Genomic DNA, 19,731 nt, shown 5'->3' on the forward strand with positions numbered 1-19,731 from the left:
CTGAAAAAACTGCTTTGTTTTCTCATCTACTTTCAGTTTATCTAGTCATTAATAGTGTTGATATGATTATGTGAGCTGAAGAACTTGAATCCACATCTATATACTAAAGGTTAAAATGGTTTGTTGTGGGGCCAAAAGCACTCTTTCTTTTCATAAACAGCATCCCAATTCCAAACTAATTTCATAGGAGACACTTTCTTTGTTTGCTATTAAAGTTTAATATCTCAGAAGAACTGAGGCACATAAATCCTCAGCGGAATCTATTTATCGCTATTCATTTTTTTATTTATTAAACCTTTATGACTCTCGAGATTAAAAATCTCTTTTGCAAGAGTGTCCTGGCCAGCACACGCAGATGTACAACTGGTGGCTGCACAGACTAGTAACACACAGAAACACACACAGCAAAATGCACAAAATAGGTACAGAAATGTGCATGAGGTGAAGAATGAAACATAAAAATACCCAAAATTATAAATTCAAAGCTAAAGGAAACTTCAAACATCAGAGTAAGTTATTGTCTGGGGCCAGAAACAGGAGCAGGAGTGTTCACACAGAACATCTGCCGCCTGTAGCAGCTGCCTCCAGCTCAATTTAAATCACCTGAAATTCATTTAGTAAGATCAGCTCATTAATTATTGTGACTTTTGTTTTAATTGCTGATCCTCTGGACATATTTGCAGGAAATGTGATACTTATTACACCCAGTCATCAACCTCCAGGGCTAAAAAATAAAAACCAAAGTGGACCTGCAGTTCTTCTAACGGCCACATGAGGTTGACTCCAAAACCAAGTCCGTCCAAATACTTCACATGTTAAAATGTCCAACTTTTCAGCAGAAATAAATATGTTCACAGCCTGGGACCAAAAGCAGCTTTAGCCTCTATGGATAGTTTTACATATGACCATCTGTATGGTGTATGAGGATTTTTATAATGAACCCATTTTTGTATTTTTAAGTCTTAAAAGTTAAAGATTTGCCTCATGTCCACTAATTCGAGACACAGAACTAGATTTCCCAACAGGTTTTTGTGCTGCTGGTGCCATTTGGAACATTTTATTTGGATTGTGTGACAAATAATACGGCTTTCTGTGTGGTAAAGACTGTCCAATCAGTCTGTATTTAGCAATAATTAGATACCTGTGCTCTACAGCTATGCACCTTGCTAACCAAGCTCAGCTAATAACTTGTATATGGTTGCTACTAGCTCTAAAACAACAACATAGCAGGGGCCAAAATGGTAACGCCGAGGCTTCAGAACCAATGGGTGATGTCACAGTGGCAACAATCTATGATTAGACTGCACACAACAACAGACGCACAACAAACCTGGAGTCTGCCCACACTCCAGCTCGCCCTGAATGATCCGTTTTCTTATTATTTAGCTGACACTTGAACTTAAGTGACATTCTTCAAACGTGCCTGTGCTAACACAGCTGAAGGCACAAACGCTGTCTGCAGATGCTGGATGTAAACTCGCTCTGTCACTTTATATAATTTTTCACAGAGTGGGAGCAAGTTCCTCGGTTTGAAACCAGCTGGTAGCTCCACAGCCGCTGAAGCTGGCAGTGAGTGATGACCACTAATGGGCCTGTTTTCAAATTAATCCTTTCATGTCATGCTATTTGCATTGCAGCCTCGCCAGCGCTTGGTGAAATTTCCGACTCCAGCCGGAAACAAGGTTTCATTCCGATGGCTGGATTCAATAAGGGCGCACTCAGGGGTCTCTGAGTGTTTTCAAAATCTTGGATAGCAGACCGCGTGTTTGTGATAGCGTGGGTTTAAATTTGGCTCTGGATTTTTGCTACATGTCAACTAATCCTATCTCTAATATTTTCTGTCACTAAGTGTGTAACTGAGTCCAGATTGCATTCAATAAAACCACAAAGAATAAAAGGGCATGATTAATGACTTCACGGCTTCCATTTAGCTAATCTTTTTTTATTCTTTTTTTCTTTTTATTTATCTTATTTTATTTACTTCAGTTGCTGCATGTTAAATAAAATATTATATGCTACTTTAAACTAGAATTTTTCTTTTGTTTTACATTTATTCTTCATGGGAATCATTCTTAAAGCACCTTGAACTGAAATAACCTGATTAAAAATGTCTTATAAATACGTTTAAGGGAGTGGATGCCTGATAATGACACCTAAAGGTTTACTAAGGTTTACTAACTACACTTATATAAGGTTCCTGAATTGTGTATAAACTGTATTTAAAAGATGAATGCAGTCATCAAACTGTATTTTGAACTGCTTAATCAGTTCAAGGTCCTGGGAGGGCTGGAGCCTATCCCAGATGTTACTGGGTAAAAGCCAGGGTAGCCCATCACAGGGAAATACGAACATGGGCTCTGAAGCCCTTAACTGTTTCCCCCATAAAGACGACATCTGATGACCTCGTCTGCACCTGTAGTTTTCTTACCTTTTAATTGGTTAATAGGTTAGAATAGTTTCCATTGTATTTCCAAGGGTAACTGCACAGCTGGAGACCACCCTCACTACCTTCTGATGCAAGGTTTCAAGGTGTAAAGAGCTACACCTTCATTCTTTCTAAGGGCCACCAGAGGGCGACCCCGTGAGTGTAAAGACTTCTACGAGAAAATGATTCTGCTGCTCGCTTGAGGTCCGAATCACTCTTTTGAATCCATCCATCCATCCATGCATGAGAAGGTAATATGCTCCAGCTTTAGGTCACATTCATCCCTTTCTCACCGCTACAGAGAACGCCAAATGTAAAGTTCACACTTCCAAGAGGTAGTCTTATATCCTTCACAGCCTATGCCTGCACAGAAAGTACACATAGCCTTTAAAGGCACCAAACTCTGCTGAAAGTTGATAAAAAGGGAAATGAAAACGTGCTGGAAATTTAAAGACAATCTGTGCGCTAGATGTTAAGAAATTAGACTCAAAATGTTAAATTGGCCTCTTGGTTGTATTAAAGGAAACGTAAGAGGATTAATGGTGTATTTGTGGTGACAGGACTGATGGATGGAATGCACCATTTTTCTTACTGAGTATGTAATCTGAATACATGAACTGTTGAAGCAAATATGGTAGCCAAAGTCTGCATCTTTTTACAGTATATTTCAAAACACTCTATGTTTATGCACTTCTTTGCTGGACCAGAAACAATGACCAAACAGAGAAATTAAAACATAGATGCATGGTTCCCAGATCAGTGGGTTCTCTACTGATGGAGGATACTACGCCTTTCAGACTGCTTAAGCCTAAAAGGCAAATTTTTCAGGGCTTCTGGGATAGCCCGCAGGTATCAAGGTTGTTATGGAATTTACAATGAGACCAGGATTAACCTCGTGCAGAAATAATTGTTGAGGAGATGCAGATGAATTGAAGCAAACATTATTGTGGGAACTGTCTCGATACCAAGGAGAATGGGAGAGACATTTTGCAGCAGCTGTGATCATGCAGTTTCATGACCCTGTTCCAACTGTCCAGATAAGGAAAGACATTATGTCTCTGCAGTATCTACAAGCAGCTGGCCCACAGTACAACCAAAACACTATCAGTACACAGACATCACTGTAGTCATAAAAGCTTCAATGAGACTATTTTTCAAATAAAGGAGTTTAACCACAAATTTAAAAAAAGCAAAAAATTTACACGGGCCAAAACCATAAAAGCATCGTTTATGAATGCAGATACATTTTAAGATTGCTGGTTAACCTTTGAGGCTGCTCAAACACAAATGGTCAAAAGAAGTCTGACAACAAAGCGGACTGGAAATGAAAACCAGAAAGCTTCTGGTGCTAAAAACCTTGTGCCCTGCCTACAGGTGCACGTGCATCTGTGCAAATATCATCAGAGTCGTTAAGATTCAGAGTCTGAATCCAGGAATTTTGTGTCTGTCAACAACCTGTCAGGCTTAGGCTGAAAATCGGACCGATCTGACACTTCATTTAAATGGCCTGTATTTGTATAGCGCAATTTCTAGTCCCTAAGGACCCCAAAGCACTTTCCACATGCAGTCATCCACCCATTCACACACTGGTGATGGCAGCTACATTGTAGCCACAGCCACCCTGGGGCGCACTGACAGAGGTGAGGCTGCCGGACACTGGCGCCACCGGGCCCTCTGACCACCACCAGTAGGCAACAGGTCAAGTGTCTTGCCCAAGGACACAACAACAGAGACTGTCTGAGCCGGGGCTCAAACCGGCAACCTTCCAATTACAAGGCGAACTCCCAACTCTTGAGCCACGATCGCACTTCACGATGTTTCCTACACAGACTTTACTTCGGTGGGATACCCCTATTTATAGACTTAGATCTTCTTTATCTATCTCAGAGAATGGATGAAGTTATCTATGTTACTAAAAAAACAACCCTTTTGGTCTTCGGTTGCAAACCAGCTGTCTTGTATCGCAGCTGTCCCCCCCCGGCTGGTGCGTGAGTTGTTTGGTACCGGTCCACAAGAGCTGAGGCTTGGGTGTGAATCGGTTTTTAACGGTTTTTATCGTTAACTCGGTTTCCCTGGGACTTTTCCTGTGTGTTATGAATAAATCTTCTATGTTTTGGTACTGGTTTTATTTTGTTGTATTTATCGGTGACGCCTTAAAGGCCGGTCCGTGAAAATATTGTCGGACATAAACCGGTCTGTGGCGCAAAAAAGGTTGGGGACTGCTGTTGTATTGTCTACCAACCTCCCCGATGGCCACATTGCTATTGTGGCGGTCCTGAATTAGTTACTCCCTATACTTCACCATCTTGCAGCTGCTTATCATAGCCCTCGCTCTGCTTTGGCGAATTAGACTACCTTCAACAGATGAGGTCCAAAATGTTGGCAATAAAGTTCTTTCACAAGATAATAAAACTTGATGGAGCAACAGCTAATTCTGTTGCTCAAATATTGATTGTCACAAAGTGCGTGGCACTTACATTACCTGCACAGAAGAAACTCAGAGAGGTAATATATCTAAAGACTGCTGATAAAAACCCTGTGCACAGCAAAACTAGCCCCACACATGCGTGCACATATTTGCATATCATACATCAAATCTCAATCTGTGGGAATCTTAGCTTTAGTTATGATGCAAGTAACAAATATTTATCACAGCAATCAAACAGGTGAATAATTCATCTGCACAACCTGCAGAACAGAATCAATCTGATCCATATTTCTGTCACTAATGACAATCCCACTGCACATCCTGCCTACTAAACTCTCATTGATTTAGTTTTACCATCAGAGACCAACACCAGGCTTAATTTGAATTACAGACAACATGGGAGTTGTAGGCAGGGATCTGCAGGTCTGGAGACAGCCAATAACAAGCTTGGTACAGTGCCTTTTTATAGGGAAATTTTAGCGAGCAGCAGCAGTAAGTTAAACTCCAGCCAGCAGCTCTCAGGCTGAACTGGACCTTTTCTTGCCTCATATTTGATGAAACAGGCATATTGTGTTCAATAATTGCATATCAGAAATCTTACTTGCATAGTTTAAAGTGAACCAAAGCACTTATTTGATTCATGCAGGGATTTTTTCTTTCTTATGTGAACACTCTGAGGGAGAAATGTCGCAGCATGCAGCACAAGAGTGTTAAAAGAGTTAAATGCAGAAGTGAGTGCCAACGTGTGACCAGCGCTAATGCAGTGGAGAAGCAGGCATGCAAAGACACAATGGAGTTATCCTATTAAGAGACGAATCCACACAGAGGCACAGATTTACGCTGAAACACAAACACAATATTGGCACTGACCTTGAAGCTCCAGTAGTTTGGTTGTTGCTAGAGGGGGAGGAAAGAAAAACAAAGAGTAAAGGAGACAGAAGAGGGGCAGGGAGGGTGAAAGAGGGAGAAAAAGAACGACTGAGTGTGAGACTTTTTGTTCTGCAAATGCCACACTAGAAATGCTCAAAGCACAAAACCGACTGGTTAGAACCAGAACAGAGAGAGAAAATGCTTTGTCACTCAGTCGCCATGCGAAGATTTGCAAGTGATACCGCAAAGTGTGCCTAATGAAGTTTGAGAGGTTTAATGGTACGTCGTTTTTACACAGCGAGAATGATATGCCCCAAAACACAAAGGCCACTTTGCTTAAAATGACCACACATTGTAGCAAAGCTTAAGCAAGAAAACCAAAAATTGCCCTTTTTATTTATTATTTTCTGTACATTAGGCCTGGTGAGGAAATGATGAGCTAATTATCGTGATGATAGCCAGATTAACTTGCGTTGTCCTTCACTGCCATCATAATAGGACTTTAATTGCTTGTAATTGCTTCTCAGCAATTAATCAAATGTTTACAGTGACTTCACACATACTAATGATGCAGGGCCAGGCAGCTCCTAAAACCAGCCCCACAGGCTCACTTGCAGAGTTTGCTGGCGTGTACCCAGGACCGGGATTAAAGCAATGCACAGACACTGGATTAACAAGCTGCCATTTTTACTTGATCTGGAAGGAAGCCAGTGCTCAGGTCAGCATTACTCTGATTCCTGAAGATGCAGACACTGAGAGCGTTTATGCACTGATCCGTCACCTTCAGTCAGAGCCCATGAATTGATACGTTCCATAGTACGACCCTGTGTGACCCTTCAAAAGTATTTGAATGACCCAGTCAGGGCAAATTTCTGCCACCTTTCTGCACTGATGTTTGATTTGATTTGGTATTGCTAATAATCTCTATGAAAAAGACAAAACCAACAAGGTGGTAAAGCATAAAGACACCGAGCTGGGAAATTAAAATGAAATACGAAAATGTGAAGAGTCAAAAATTAAGTCCAAAAGCAAGTCAATACTCATAAACTCCCGAGTAAACATGCTTACAGAGTTAAAGAAGTTAACTTAAAGAAGTCCAGACGCTTTTCTTTGCAAGCTCCTTTGACATGCTTACAGTGTTCCAGAAATCTGTTGGCCAAGATAATGTCCATTTTGGACAACACCTCTCACGCCCTGCAGGAGACTGTTAAGGCAACCGTGCAGGTTAAATACAGTACCTGCTGAAAAATACACGTGTGCATGTTATTGATTATTTGTTTATCTGAAAAATAACTTGAGGTACAGATGGGAAGAACCATGATTTTCAAATGTTTACATTTCCTTTAAGTTAGTTAGAAAATACTGAAGTTTAACCAACTATGTTTTCTCTTGAATATATATATTTTTCTTTGGTTTTTCAGTACAAGGGGGATGTAAGTTGCTCCTACAGCTAGAAGGTGGCAGTAATGGAAGAAGAACTCATTAACAACCAGGCATCAGATCAGTAAACGTCATCTGTCTTTGAGATGACACGTTCCTCCAAAAAAGGGAAAAATATGCAAATCAAAAGATGATAGTTGTCAAAAAGTTCAAAAGATGAAAAATTAGATCCACTGGAGACAGACGTGCTGGACATTTGAGGATAGTTTAAGTACAGTCTAATACTTCCCAGTGAATATTCAATAGTATTGTTGATTAAAACAGCCATCAAAGAATAGACTGTCCAAGAAATGTGTGCAACAGTTGATTATTTAGCACTAATTAGCAGGTATCTGCATCTCTGCGTTCCTCTCATTCAACTTTATGAATGCAGCCCAAACAAGCTAGGATTAGCGGATAACTTAGCGTTACTTGCCTGCAAAGCAAAGGAATTCTTATGTTAAAGCATTGTCTCCAATATTATTAGATGTGCAATAAATTTAATCTGCCTAGATTAACGTGTGTGTAGTTTAGCAGTTTTCAGAGACACTGGATTTTCTCGTCCAAACGAATGGGTTAGTCTATGAAAGACGTCTGTGCTATGACACCATAATTTAATACTGTTTTAGCCATTTAGCAGACATCCATCTCTCTATGGTCACTAATTACAGCCGGCTAAATCACTCATTACTGTATGTGAATAACGCTCTCCGACAGTCTACCTTCTTTTTTATCCAAACTGGAAGTGAGAAATAAACTTCCCAGAGTGCTTTTCCATCTCTCAGCAGCAGCTGTATTGTTGTTATGTTTGAGAAGCACAGTACGCATTATAAAAGGGTGAACTGCTCCACCTTAAGAAGTCCATGGTGGTAACTGTTTGGGTTATTAGTGATCTTACAGGCAGACTGTCCAATCCCTTACATCAATCCTATTTTTGATGTTTATAGGGAACCCTTCAGTAGCATCATCAATCTCCTCATTTACTTAATGATTTCAGCAAACTAGCAATTGTTAGTTCATCTGGAAGAACTGAACATGATTTATTGAGACAGAGAAATCAATGAATGTATTTGGCAATTAGACTCCAATGATCCATTGTGGCAGAATGGAATCCCAGTGGTGACAGGATTTAGGACTGGGCACCTGCAGTATAGGGTCTAGGTCTCTAGCTTTGGAGCTACCCTTGGAAACTATTTTAATAGTCCTCAAACCAGGTCCTTATTTATGTATACTGAAGTTTCAAAACTCGTCCTTAAGGGTACCATGGACATCGCCAGGCCTCGTCTTTACGAGGGAAAGAATAAAGGATGCAAACTGGAGGCTGACTGGCTAAAAGAAGGCAGGAAAGAAAACGACTGGATTAATGAAATGATGACAGCTTTGAGTTTGACAGCGTGGGAAAGTGGTAGTGATGTAAAGAACAGACTGGCAGCTGAACACCCGAGCAAACAGGAAGATGAGGGATCCAGATCTTCCTTATTGAACTGACGCATGAGCTAATTTACGAAGTCTTACTTTTTAAAACAGTTTAAAACAGTTTCACCTATTGCGATCAAACACTATTGTGCACAAAACCAGCTGCGCACAAAATGTTCTCACTTTGATGTGGAAGAACTTAAACACCAGGTCCCATTAAAAACCTGCAGGATGGACTCGAACACTGACTGAAGATCTCATCATCTGCTCTTGTAGCCGAAGGGGAAATTCAAATCCCTGCAGCAGGTTCAACATCTGCTAGAAAGGGTGAAACCACTCAAGTAAAGCCCACAGCTTTTACACCTTTGCCTGAATAAATGTTATGCTCGATGATGACTGATATCAGAGCCAGTCTTTCCTGAACGAAGAGAGAAATCACCGGCCACTATTTTCCTCAACTTTCACTTATATGTAGATGCTGGCTGAATGAGGGAACTAAAGTCAGGCATGTTCATACAAATCTTTATGATAGTGAGAAAGACAATACACATAAAGGATGCTGGTACTCTGAAGACCCCTTTGCAGTGTATGAAAAGTCTGTTATTCGACACGTAGCTTCTTTTTCTATTTCAAGGAACCTTTTATTTCAATTGTTTTAATATTTGGCAGGAAAAAAAACAGACAACAGTTAAGTCGTCACTGCACGGACTACTGAACTTGTGGGTAGATGAAAAATAACCCAATAAAAATGTCTAGCAGCGTGTCACTGTGTGTGTATTTGATGCTGATTCTCCACAGGCTGTTTTTGCCTTCAGCAGCAAAATATGTGCTGCTGTTGTCAACTTGTCAGCTACTAACCAGCATGTGTTTGGTATCACGAAATGTTCTGTCTGTAACCAAATCACAGTCTCTTCCATATCTGAGACATTTTAGTGCCTAAGCTTAACCAAACATGCGAGCAGCAATGACTCAACAGTCCCCCGTGCATCGTGCACTCAGCTCTCCTGGTTAAAAGTCATCTGTCTTTGTCTTTTAATGAGCAGTTTGGTGATATTTTAAAATAGAAACACTCTCGTATGTGGTTAATATGGGGTACCCCTACAAAGAGAAACTTTTGTTGTGTCGTCGTAGTTTTGTCGTTTTCATTGGTTTTGAATGTTTATTTCGAGTTTATTTTTGTTTGTTTGTACTTCAAATACTTAAAATGTTTAAAAAAGTTAACATTTAAGACATTTTTAATGACAGTATGTTAAACAATATGAACAAAGCATATTACATTACATTAAAGTTATTTCAGTTTTCTCCAGTTATTTTTTTTATTCCAATTCATGTTTTTTTCCACCTGAATTTTCCTTTTTTTGTTTAATTTTCAAACTAAAACTGTAGAAATGATTCTAACCAATGCTGTTAATCAGGACTTCATTCACTTACAGAGACATTTGTTTATCTAATGGTCAAAAATCACGGTGGAATAGCTTTCTGTCAAATGAAGTAAAATAAAGTCATTCCCATAATTGCATTTGGACCAGAAGCACCAAGCAGCAGATCCCTCATAGATCACTGAAGCAGCAACAACAAACATTTAAGCGGAGGACTTGAAGAATGTTGATATTTTCCAGTATCTAAATAACGAACTGAGAGAATTAAAAAGCGTTGATTCCAGAAGATGAAATCAATAATTATCTTTCCAACTGCACTGAGCTACCCATTGTACAATTCTAGAAAGAAAAAAAAATCACACATGTGGCTCGAATTGCCGCTATTTATTCTCACTCTTCAATGCATCTTTGTCATAAGGACACCTGAAATGGTGAAAACAACAGCTCAGAGAGCAACTGCTTCATTCAGCATTTAGCTGGAGTGTCTATGCAGTAATTAGCTTGTTGTTATGAGCTGCCATGTTGCTCCTTGAAATCATATTCTAAGCTAAAGAACTTACAATAATGGAGTATAAACCTCAATAACCACATGGCCCCATATAAGCTAACACTTGGTGACAGTGGGAAAGAAAAACTCCTATTTAACAGGAAGAAACCTCTGGTAGAACCAGGCTCAGTGAGGGGCGGGGCCATCTGCAGTGTCTGGTTTGGGGTGAAGTAAGGAAGACTGTAAAAAAGCCACACTACAGATTTAGTGTGCAGACTGTTTCATAGAAGATCTGTCAACTTGGGTGAAATTAAACAAACGTTCAGTCCAATCAATCATAACTGAAGTAAAGCAGTTATATGAGAGAAACAGCAGGATGGGAGGGAGCAGGGAGATGGAAACCCTAGAAAACCAGTTAACCAGTTACAGGTAACTAGAAAAAAAAACTACAGCTTTCCAGCAGAGGTGGACCCTAACAAATACTTCATTTTTCCAGGAATTTGTACTTTACTTGAGTATCTGCTTTTCTGAGAACGTTTTACTTCTACTCCCTACAGACTCATTACTTTAGGTTTAAGACAACTAAGGGGAGCTTTTTTTTTTTACATCACTGTTTGCCTCCAGAAATGAATGGACAAAGAAACATAAAAGAAAATCCAGTATTGGTGCTTATTAGACACAATGAGAGGCAAAAAAAAAAGGCATAGACAACTATTTAGAATGATTGGTTAAGCTAACCCCACCTGTATGTCTTCGGACTGTGGAAGGAAGCCACGAACTCCACACAAAAAGGTGATTGGTGATTAGTCCCCAACTGGCTGCCCCTCCCTGAGCCAGGATCTTCCTGTTAAAACGAGGTTTTTCTTTCCAACTGTCACCAAGTGCTTGCTCACTTGATTATTTGTTTGTTTTGGGTTTCTCTTTATTACTGTATTGTATAAACAGCCTTGAGTTGACCGTTGTAGTGGTTTGGCACTGAAAGTAAAACTGAATTGCATCCAAATGAATTGAATTCTCTCGGTTGACCCTGCTGGTGATCTATCCAGGGTGTAGCCCGGCATCAGGCTTAGGCTCCAGACCCCCCGTGACCCTGAGGCAGAATTACAAGTCTTATACGGTGGTGAAAATCTGCAAAACCATCTTTTTCATACAGTCTGTGACTGGATCGCACTCATCCCCAAACCTGCCACGTATAAAGACTTTACAAAATACCAAATATGACCTTTGTGCTGGTACCTGCCACAGCAGATATGTTTATGAGAACATTTTTCCACAATGACTACTCATGAGTGGGAATGTGAACATGCTCAGAGGTGTCTCAGCCTCAAACACAATGACCTCTAGTTTGCTGAGACTTCCACTCTCAAAAACAAGCACACAACTGTCATTTGGCATTTCTGTTTAAAAAGCTGCCAAAAATACTGACTGGTGGGTGGACATACGTGGAAGCACCTTTTCACACTGAACACCAGTGAGACGAGCGGAGCAAAAACAAAACAGAAATATAGAAAATCTGTCATGTAAAAAGCAGAAACTGTTCACTCTGGAGCGCTTCGTTCCCAGTCAGAAGCTGATTGAGAAAATGTGCTTTCAGGGCTTTTAATTTGAATACCTACTTGCAGTTTGGGGTGTTTTTAATAAAGCACAGGTGGGTTTCTTTCTGTCGGTGCATCTAAACTTCATTAAAACGCGGTGAGAGCTTTGAAATAACAAATTCCCTTAATAATTAAAATGAAGGTGTAGGTGGAACTTAATTCTTGTTTGAGCAGCTGTTCTGGGAGCTGTATAGATCCCCAGTATTTTCTCTTGTCTCTCCTGGAAACTCAAGTTTAAACTTTGCAAAATTCATCTCGCTGTTTTTAAATATGGAGTGAAGGAAGCAGGGCAGAGGAAACAAAGACCTCAACAGGCCTGTGGGCTGTCGTGACCCAGATTTCTGAGCAGTGTGAGGCTTCCAGGCCGCTCTCCAAGCCTGGTGACCAAAACAGAGCCATCATGCTGTACCTGATCTCATGCCACCCAGCCTCAGTGTGCCTCAGCCTAACTCAGACACTTCCAATCAAACATTTAACACTCACACAACCACATTTTTAATCCAAATGTATTCGTTTTTTTGCTTTCTCTTCTGCTTTTTTATCTTATCTATATGATCAGAAGGATCCAAGAGACAGACGCACAAGCATTTTATCATTTTAAATAAAATTCGTTTGGAGAGTAAATGGATAAAAGAAGCTCTGTTGGGGACACAGAGTACTCTGATAGGGAGCAAAAAAGCAAAGACTAGCACCTGTTTTTTAACCATAAAGCCTTTCTGGCGAAGGTGGCCATCTCTGTCAAATGATGTCATACTGATGGAGGCAAAGGGAAGCCAATAGAAAGCGGTGATTTGGCTGTCAGTTTTCAAATTAGGTGAAAGGCCCCAAGTGACCAGGAGACAAATGCAACTCTTATTAACCCTTCCACAGGTTTACCTACAGTTAGTTTTGCAGTTGAAGTCTTTAATCACAATTATTTGGATTTTATAACCAGTTGAAGCCAGAAACCAGAACTGAAAGTCAAATTTGATTAATCTCCTGGCCTTATTTGTTAAAGGTCACTGTGACATATTAGAGTCATAACATCGTGCCTGAGCGATCTGGTAAACTGCTCACTCCTCCCCAGCGAAGCACGCAGGGCGTCTTACACAACGCACACGACGTCATCGGGAAGAAGGCAGTCGTTTGCAATTTTCAAAAACATGGAGCATAAAAGAGCCATGTGTGTAATACTGACTATATACTCCAACAAACTACAGAGGCAACATCGTTTCTCCTCTGCTGTGCTCTGATTGAAGTTGTACGATGCTTAATGGTATAAAAAAAAACGCCCGACAGCTCGTGTTTTTATTGGTTCAACGTGCAGAAATCAAGGGAAGAATTTTGAACCTACTCGTCTTTCTATTTAGACATCGTGCTGAGTTCAAGAAGCAGCGCTGCTTTTTGTTCATAAAGACTTACAATAGAGGTTTGAACAGTTTTGTTCCCATCGCAAAGAGCCGTCCTACATTCTCCCCATCCAGCCGTAATCAGGGTGTTGGATTTATTTGGATTGCATTTCCCCTCATCTGCTAGAAATGAGTCCTATTGTATTGCCGGCGTTTCCCATGAGCCAATGAGCAGCTATGTTGGTATAACTAAAGAACATCATCATCACCTCATATCACTGATGACTCAATAAAGCCTGTTCCCATCATCAGCCTCATGTGTTACCCTTGAATCTTCTTCCCAAACAGTCTTTGTGGCCATTAAATCACCATTCAGTGACTTACAGGTCTGATATTCAAAATGTAGGAGATTTCAGCTTAATTATATAGAATACTGGATAGAAATCAATATTCCAGTATAATATGGAAGGAAGAAACCTTTATATCAATACTGACCATAACACATCTTCAAATATTACAACTTCATCAAATGAAGAAATCTCAGAGGGAGCTTTTAACTTCCTCCTTTTCCATTTTCATTCAAGTTTAGCATTGATCATATGACAGGTAGAATATGTGATTAAATGTGTGTTTAAATACTGGCTTATTTGAAATTTAGCCCATAAAAATGAAGAAAATAAGGATGGCTAAAGCTTTATCCTCTTCAACACTTGCTCTGTTGTGTGAAACTGCTTTTAAATGTAATCAGTACAGATTTTATTGCTCCCACATGTTGCTTTCATATAAAATATTGCAATATATCTCATACACAGGGGTTTTCCTGGCTGAGAATGGGCTTATGGGGGGGTAGCTGCACACATAAGCACATTTAGTATGCATATTTTTCTCCTAAAAACTCCAGCGAGTGTGGTTTCTTTATTTGATAATAAAAGTTATTCATTTTCTGATTATTTGATACGCAGAAATGTCTGCTATGCTCGAGTAATTTAAACCCCAGTAAGTAAAAACTTTCATTACAATGCAAGCGGCAGGAAGAGTCTGTAGGAAAAACTCTGGTTTAATCGCCATCCTGCCTGAATTTACCCTCTCGTCATCAAAAGGTTGGCATCAAAATAAAATTCATGTATCCCAATTTCACTTTCTGACTATTTCTCTCCAAAGAAACTTAATCCTGTCAAGGATTATTTCTCTATATGTAGAGCTTACAACCTCTAACCTCCAGCTGGCTTCACATTTTCAGCTCGGAGGCACTTTTGCGCGCCGGCTTCATAATTACACGTCAGCAGGAGGAAAATAGGCGTTAATGTCACCGTCCTTCTCCCAGGTTCTCGTGTGAATTACAGCAACAGCAACAAACATCTGATAATTGCAAAGTCAAGCACCCATTGTGTTCTAATCTCTGACACGTTCCCATTCGCACCGAGCTGTGTGCTGGGTAATCACCTGCTCGCCACGTCTATTCGCCTTAAATTGGAGTGGCGAAAAGAAAAGAAAAGGAATCCACCGCCAAGTCACTCCACAGATAATTTAATGCACCAACAAGCGGACATTTTTTGGAACATAAAACCTGTCTCATCTAACGCAAACAGGCCCCCTATGCACTGTGACTCGGTGATTACTGCCTGCAATATTTCTCAGTCACTTGAGCTGAAATCCCAAGACGCACATACACGCTGAGACAGGCAGGACTCGTAGAAAGGAAAGAGAGGGATGAGCAGAGAGAGACGTGCACGCCTGACCTGCATGCCAACTAGCCATCTTTGTGCCCCCGTCACCCCCGCCTCCCTCCCTCACATCACTCTGTTTCCTTCTCCAAGCCCAAACACATCAACACATGTGCACTCCCAGCCTCACACGCGTCCACACATGCATCACTGCGGCACCTCGGACACACCTGACCCTCACCTGACTACATGACAACAACTGGACCCTCCCCTCTAAAAACACACACACACACACACACACACACACACACACACACACACACACACACACACACACACACAAACACAAACACAAGAGGTGTGTGCACTCATCAGCTCTACCTGGCTTTGCATCCACATACATGAGGAGCACACACACACACACACACCTTTACTTTTACTCCACCACCCTCCTCTCCATCACCTTCCAAGCGTCACAGTCATGGCAGCACCACACAGGAAAAAGAGTGAGTTACCGTTTCTACTTAATGACGGCGCATCCTCCCGCTCCACACGCCTCCCTCTTCCTCCTCCCCCCTCTCCATTTTTTCTCCACTGCGGCTTCTCCGTGTGTGTGTGTGTTGGTGTGTGTGTCTTTCCCTTGCCCCGAGAATCCGCCAGAGTCCCCCCTCGCCGGTGCCCGTAGTAGCGCCTAAGAGGCAGTTAGCACGTCTTCCTACCCCTCCTCCTCCTCCTCCTCACCCTCCTCTTCCTCCTCTCTCTCTCTCTCTCTGTCCTCTTGTGTTTGTCACTCTATCTCGCCCCCCTCCATCCCGGACAGAGACGATAAAACGACCCCTCCCTCCTTGTCGCTCCTTCTCTCTCCCGCTGCTGCCGCCTCTCACTCAGTACAGCGTGTGCCTCCTTCCAAAGCCCAGGCATTGCCAACCATATGATATCACTCAGTTGCCTTATATGGGGAAACGGTGGGTTGCCATGACGACAGCAGACTCCACCTGTTTCTCCATCTCTCTCTCCCTCTCCCTCGGTCCACCCTGTTTCATCAGTAGAAAGAAGGTGTGGTCTGGGTAAATAAACGCAGCACATGGAGGGGGGTGATGTGAGAAGATCAGTTTCAGCCTGTGTTAAATACAGAGCTGGAATCAGGACAGGTAATCAATCAGTCTGTGCATTAGCCGCCCGCCACAGAGCAAAGAGGAGGAAGGACTCCTCTGCTGTAAACAGGGATGACGCCACAGACTGTAGGAGACATTAATAGCACAGCTGCTCATTGCTCAACAGACAAAGTTCATGAGGTCGGGACTAGAATACATCTGAAAGTATTTGTGATATTTTCAGCAATTCTTTGCTTTAGGTGATAATACATAAATGTGCCTGGGCTAAGAGATAGGCTTGGGCATTTGGGAGGGGCACAGAGGACACGTTCTTATAGGTGAGGTGCTTTGGGCATACCCATCTGGCAAGAGAACCAGGAGCAGACACAGGACAGGCTGGAGAGATTGAGTTTGTTGCCCTGGGAATGCCTCAGTGTCCCAGGACAGCTAGAAGTGGTGGGTGGGGAGAGGGAGGCGTGGCTGTCTCTGCTTAAACTGCTGCCCACGCGATCAGATGGATGGATGTACATACGAATACTAAATAACCCGTTCCACACTAATATTATGATACAGTATGCAGACTGGTTCTTTTTGGAAGATATAAGACTGAAGGGGTATTCTCAACGCAACAATCAACTGAGGAGAAGGAAAATACGGAGCATTTGAAAACAATTCAAACATCTGAAAACAACCCAGCTTACTTGGTTTGGAAAATGGTCAGACGCTGACTCTGAAGTTACAGTAAACCACAGACTGTAGATAAAACAAGGGCATGCTTCTGAGCAATGTTCCCTCTAAGCTGCGCGTGTGCACAATTGCGCACTGCTGGCACTGTCTCTGCGCACAGAAAATCTGTGTTGCGCACAAAAAAAAATCTAACCTGAATTGAAATTAAAATTAAAACTTTAACAATTCTGTTTTGCAGTGTTAGTCAGTGACTGGCTGCTCCCGTATGAGATTAGAACAATGCCACCTTACCCCATAGTCCAGCCAATAATGCGATTCACATTCGTATATACTAGGGGTCGGCAACCCTCGGCACGCGTGCCACAGTTGGTACGCGAAGGGTTACCTGATAGCACGACCATAGCTGGATTGGCCATCGGGCATATTGGGCATTTGCTCGGTGGCCCGGTGACTTTTTTTTCTTTGTAACGATATAAACAATTAAAGGTGGTGGATTGGCCAGATGCTGGTCGGAGTGTAAAAATAACTCAGTTGTTTGGTGGTGGCAGTGCTTCCTCAGATTCAGTAACACTGGCAAGTGGTGGAGGCCAGCAGGATGAGAGAAAGGGGAGGCAGGAGGAGAGACCCGAGGCAGCCGCTGGTCCGAGCGTCAGGTGAACTGAACTTCAGGTAAGAAGTTATGACTGCAGTCTATCTGGGTCAGATATAAACCAAGTTTAGGTTTATTTTCATTGTGCTGACTTTTTCGTACTGCGTACTAGCTAGCATGACAGAGTTTCTATACAGCTGGGTGGGTGCTATGTTACTGATAGTGAACTTTATTTTATTCATAAGGTTAGTTAGTAGAGTTGCCAACCATCCCGTAAAAAGACGGAATCATCTCGTATTCAGAGAAAATATTACGCGTTTCGTGTTGAGGTGAAAAGGAACAGTTTGTCCCGAACTTCAGCTAGAATGGAAAAAGACACAAAGCTGGATTTATTCTGTTGTTACGCTGCAGCTGCCTCTTCTCCTCTCATTCTCTCCTCCTCCCTCTCCTGTTGCTACTTCAATCATGAAACTGATTAATGATCAGCTGATCGGCTTTCCTCTCTTGTTTGTTTATCCCACTTTGCGCCAGAAAGAGGAAACGGTGGATGTGGCGCTAAACAACAGCAGCACGTTTAAGCTTAATCAACTGTTGTTAGAATTTATTTAATATTAATTTCTAGTATCAGCTGATGTTTGCTGGAGCCACAGCTGTAAAAGCTGCTGGTCATGATGTCGGTTTGGATATGTGGTGAGAGGGAAACATGAAGATGAAACCAGGAGATGTCCTTACTGAATCATCAGAGCTGAACAGGTGATGGAGAAACAGGTTTACCTTTTAGGTGACATAAATGAGTTGAAGGGGAGTTATGAACTGTTTCTGAGAGACAAATAACACCAGGATCCTTTTTTTTATGTAGCTGACAGCTGGTAACTGTGCAGGGGCGGATCTAGCAAAGTGCTGCCAGGGGGGCAGGTAGGGAAACAGGGAAAAGGGGGGCACAAGGAAATAGTTTTCTTTCTTATTCTCATTTAAAATGTCTCACTTTTATTAAATAATTATCTGAAGCTTACAACCAAAGTTTTTATCTGATGTAAAATGTATAGAAATCATACATATACCAACAAGACTGTACATCACTGTCACAACAGTGTCTGTTTTCATTCAAAGGCTTTATGGCTTTTCCTATAATACCTGGGGGGCCGGGCCGATTTTTTGTCCCAGTCCAGTCCTGACCAAACTGTTAGACACCATGAGGTGACTGCTGAGTGTTACAGGTGTTACAGCAGTGATACATCTGCTGCTGTCAGGCCTGCAGGTATCAGGCTGTTGTTGTCCTTCATCTCATAGTGGACAGAAATTATTTTTAGGAGTGGCACAAATAATTTGATGCAGAACAGCTGATTGTTCTGTAAATAGTTTGAAATGTTTATTAAAAAACGCCTTGGCTGCATTTTTAGGTAAACAGCTGCAAAAAATGTTGTTTGCATAACTCAGTTACTTTTTTGAAGAAGTAACTATATAATTAATTGCCCAACATTGGTCAATATATACTGTATTTTGCAGGGTTACAGACTCTCTCCCAGACCACAGACTCATAATACAAGTCAGAGCTTTATAAAAAATAAATAAATAAAAAAAAAAGAAAGTTGTGTTTTCAAAATTGGAGTTCAAGTTATTTTTACTTCCAATGGTGTTAACATGCTACACAGGTCATGAACAAGTTTTTTTTTACATTTTCTTTGTAAGTGGGCTAAAGCAGTTAATTAAAAAATAAATGTAAATGCTGTAATTTGATTATTTTAATAAACCATGTATCTTGGATGGATTGGATGCTGGCGTGACCACAGTGCACACGTCTGCTGTTGCTCACAGTGGTCCAAGGGACGCTCAGGGAGTTTGTGTGTTCGCTCAGACACGTGAAAAATTAGAGGGAACATTGCTTCTGAGTCTCAAAAGTCAAGCCCATCCAGAATTACCTTAATAACACATTCTTTCTCATGGCTAGCAGGGCGGTTATCGGTCCGGTTGCAAAAAGTGATCAGACTTTATAGAAGTCTATGGGAAAACTATGAATCTTTGACCTCAGGAAACACTTTTGTTTATGGGCTCAATCACTACTTTCATATCTTCTTGAATAAAACACTAAAGCAGGCGGCGCTTATTGTCCAACAACTTGTGAATATCAAGTTGTTAGCCATTTTTTTGTAATCAGATGAGGATGTTTTATGGTCAGATCCAGCTTTCATCACGCTGTTATATACCAAGTGCCTTCATCCAATGGGAACACTGGATGCAGAGCGATAACAGTCCAAGTTCAGAGACAAAGGAAGCCTATGTAAAGATGTTTGATGGTCAACAACCAGGTTGGTCTTTGCTGTTTTGTTACAACCGCCGGCGTGGCTCATTC

The 19,731-nt window shown here is 41.4% G+C and overlaps 1 protein-coding gene across 3 annotated transcripts in view; it reads right to left on the reverse strand.

Moving 5' to 3' along the window:
• Positions 1-19,731, reverse strand: part of LOC113028019 (SRC kinase signaling inhibitor 1) — a 140,941-nt gene that overhangs the window by 60,597 nt on the left and 60,613 nt on the right. For 2 of the 3 annotated variants that reach the window (XM_080305290.1, XM_080305292.1), the window contains exon 3: positions 5,724-5,750. In XM_080305290.1, the coding sequence (XP_080161416.1) occupies positions 5,724-5,750 (27 nt within the window). Of the gene's footprint in view, positions 1-5,723; positions 5,751-15,526; positions 15,966-19,731 lie in introns of those variants that run through there. The other variant, XM_080305293.1, reaches the window with a different exon arrangement.

This window comes from Astatotilapia calliptera, chromosome 8 (assembly GCF_964374335.1).
Source record: "Astatotilapia calliptera chromosome 8, fAstCal68.1, whole genome shotgun sequence".
In the NCBI taxonomy this organism is placed as follows: Eukaryota; Metazoa; Chordata; class Actinopteri; order Cichliformes; family Cichlidae; genus Astatotilapia; species Astatotilapia calliptera.